Below are 3269 nucleotides of genomic sequence, written 5' to 3' on the forward strand. Positions count from 1 at the left end.
TTTTTCGCCAACAAAATGTAGAAAATGTCAAAGTTTTTATTGACAAATACAGTGTGACTGTGTCAAAAGTAAAGTCAGATATTCCCGAACGAATTTCTATTTTCTAACATAGCAATCAAATATAAATATTATTATAAATACCTAGAATATCCAAAAAAACAAGACATAATACATTTTATTTATTACTCCTTTTAATCTTTTGATCTTATTATTTGTATTGTCCATGTCAAAGTCCATGTCATATAATATTTTTTAGCGTAACAGTCTTTGTAAATTTCATTCACAGGATTTTAGCGTCATCTATTGACATAAGCTGTAATCGGCGGAACGGCTATCACAGTCAAAGAATAAGTCTAAGGATCTTGTAACTATTCATGGTAAAGTATTACACCTATTCCGCATAAAATACAATATTATAATATTATTCAATTTTATTTTACTTAGCGCGTGTCAATGCGTGAAGAAGCGCGTGTAAATATGTTACATGTTTTTAAAAGACCATTAAAGTAACTTCCTTCTACTTATACCTACCTACTGTAAGATTGTATTATCCTTACCACATTGGCCAAAATACACACAATAAGTTGATAGAGTTGGATTAAACTCGATAGAGTGGTGAAATAGCGCATTTAAGAAATAATAAACAATTAAACATTGATTTTTATATATAACATGAATAGTTAGAAAAATCGATGACAATTATTAAAATATCCTGATGAAATGTAAATTTAGTTTAATACCTTTGTTTAATTGAATATAAAAGAATTACATTGTAGGTGATATGTCCGTGATAATATGAATTTTTCTGAAGCTAGTAAGTAAGTATATTTATGTAATATTTTCTGTAAAAGACCATAACCACAATATATTCTGTTTATGAAGAGATCTTCGTAAACCCTTCAACATTCATGCACATCAATATTTTTGAAGTAGTTAAACTTAATCTACAAATACTCTTAGATTATTGAATTATATAATATCTTATCCGAGAATCAAATTGTACGTATTATAACTACGAATAAATTAAGCCTCGTTGAGACTAAACAATTTTCAAGCTACGCACGTGTTATTCTTAAAAGGACATAAAAACGATGCACTGGTTGAATATGCGCAAATATGAGGTAATTTTCGCCCGCGATGACAGAAAATACGCGCCTAGCGTTAACAACAAACGTATTTAGCCTTTAACAGATATTTAATAAAAATGTACCATCTTCGAGAAAAATATCATCAAGGAAATAGTCATAGTTGGCGAGAAAGTTGCTGAAACGATTCTTATATGACATAATTGCATACACGTTTTTAGTTCCCGACTACGTCTAAATAGCATAATTATTGTTATCAATAATTGCATCGTCTAAATGAGGCTATGATATAATTTAAGTCTGTCCGCAAATGCATTTTATTCAATAATCTATTTTAATATATAAATCTAAAAACCTTGTTTGAATGCGTTAATTTCCTATAAGCTACATTTACTTTAGGAAAATAATTACCCCAGAAAAACTTTATCGCGTGGGTGAAGCCGCAGCCAAGAGCTAGTTGTAAATAAAATAAAATGTATGTTTGATTATAATGATGCCCTAGAAGTACAAGTTACCTATTTGCATGTCTCTGAAATATACGACTATTTATTCTTTGATGTGAGTGACGTTCCATTCCAAGATGGCAGACATGCCGCTTGAGCCATGATAGTATGGAATCGTAGGAGTGCGATTTTTAGGTGTGTCTTTCTAAATATCGAAATAGAATGTCTCCCGAATTCTTGACTAAAGTCTTATACGAATGTTGTTACGATGTGAAACTGCTTCCGCGCGTTACGTGCGTTAGATTTAGGTAACGTTTGTGCCGGAACATATGTAATAATCAGTGATCGAAATTGTATTTTCGGTGTGTCGTGTACGATAAGTATTCTGGTTTGATGTTAAATTAAAATGTGGAATATGATGTGCGACGTGATGCCCACGATATCCGAGGACAGTATCAGCCAGCGGAGTTCGCAGCTATCCGGCGAGGATGCGAACTTCGAACAGCTTATGGTGTCTATGCTGGACGAGAGGGACAAGCTGGTGGAGAGCCTGCGGGAGACGCAGGAGCGGCTCGGTGACTCGGAGTTGCGGCTCAAGGAGGTGGAGAAGGAGCGCGACTCGCTGCAGAGACAGATCGCCGCCAACCTGCCCCAGGTCAGTGCCCACTACCCACTACTGCAAAGCTCACCCTGTCCTTAGTTTTAGCTTGTCGCGATTAGCGTTTTGAACTGCGAGTCTTATTAAATAAGACAATGCATCCTTCTCCTGTGTGTACATATGTGTATATGTACTAATTAGGATGCATATTATATTTTAGAGTTATGTAAAAATTATATAGTAAATTTACGAAACTAAAACATAGATAGTATTCCCTATGAAAATACGAAATTCTCCTGAAGTTATTTGATTTGACAAATATTTTAATTGGCTCTCTACTGTATAAAGTGTTGATTTATTATTTGGTTAGCATTTAGAAGTAGCTATTACATTGTCGATTATATTTATTAGACAATACATATTTGGAGCTTTAAATGCTTCTTTTAGACTTAATGAATATTAATTTATGTTTGTACTTATGAATAATTTGGGCTAAAACTTGAACAGATATATAGGTGTATATTTATGAATATAAAATTTGAAATGACACTAAAAAAACTTTAAATAAGCCATTTTATATGTTTTTGTAAATTATATTTTAATTTTTCATGTTTGTATGAATAAAATCAGTAATTGGTTAATAATGGTTTTGCTTATGTTGTTCATATATGTATGGCAATTTATTTATATAAAATTAATGTTTTTCTTAGAATCTATCTTCAATATCGTTCTGGTATCTTTAACTATAAATTATATCTTTTGTTTCTTATTTTACAACTCATATATAGAATATCAAAAATATGAATTCTTTACATTTATTCAATAATTAATAGTATACATTTATCAGAAAAATAGCCAAAATAATTTAAATATATTCAAACAATGTCATAACTCATAAACCATTCATTGTCTCTGAATTGACAGAACTAACTAACATGATATTAATGTAACATAATTTTGTTTATATTTACATAACACAAAATGGTTCATTTAGATTAAGTAATATTGTACACAGAATTACTACATCCATTGTTGTGTAACCTATTCTAGTGGATTGTACTGAGAAATGATCAAAGGATCCATTGACAGTATTTGTGTGGTGTGGACCACACAATGTGTTTGTTATGCATCGTCTCACATTAT

The 3269-nt window shown here is 31.4% G+C and overlaps 1 protein-coding gene across 1 annotated transcript; it reads left to right on the forward strand.

The window, feature by feature from the left end:
• The first annotated feature begins 1659 nt into the window (after positions 1–1659).
• On the forward strand, positions 1660–2228 carry LOC119189853 (liprin-alpha-2-like). Its single transcript, XM_037440537.1, has one exon. It carries the CDS (start codon positions 1935–1937, stop codon positions 2226–2228), a length of 294 nt encoding a protein of 97 aa, XP_037296434.1. The 5' UTR covers positions 1660–1934.
• Positions 2229–3269: the final 1041 nt, after the last annotated feature.

This window comes from Manduca sexta, chromosome 19, assembly GCF_014839805.1.
Source record: "Manduca sexta isolate Smith_Timp_Sample1 chromosome 19, JHU_Msex_v1.0, whole genome shotgun sequence".
Lineage (NCBI taxonomy): Eukaryota > Metazoa > Arthropoda > Insecta > Lepidoptera > Sphingidae > Manduca > Manduca sexta.

What these genes read in the sequence shown, in the direction of transcription:
- LOC119189853 (XM_037440537.1), top strand. Translation starts at nt 1,935, where the DNA reads ATGTGGAATATGATGTGCGACGTGATGCCCACGATATCCGAGGACAGT.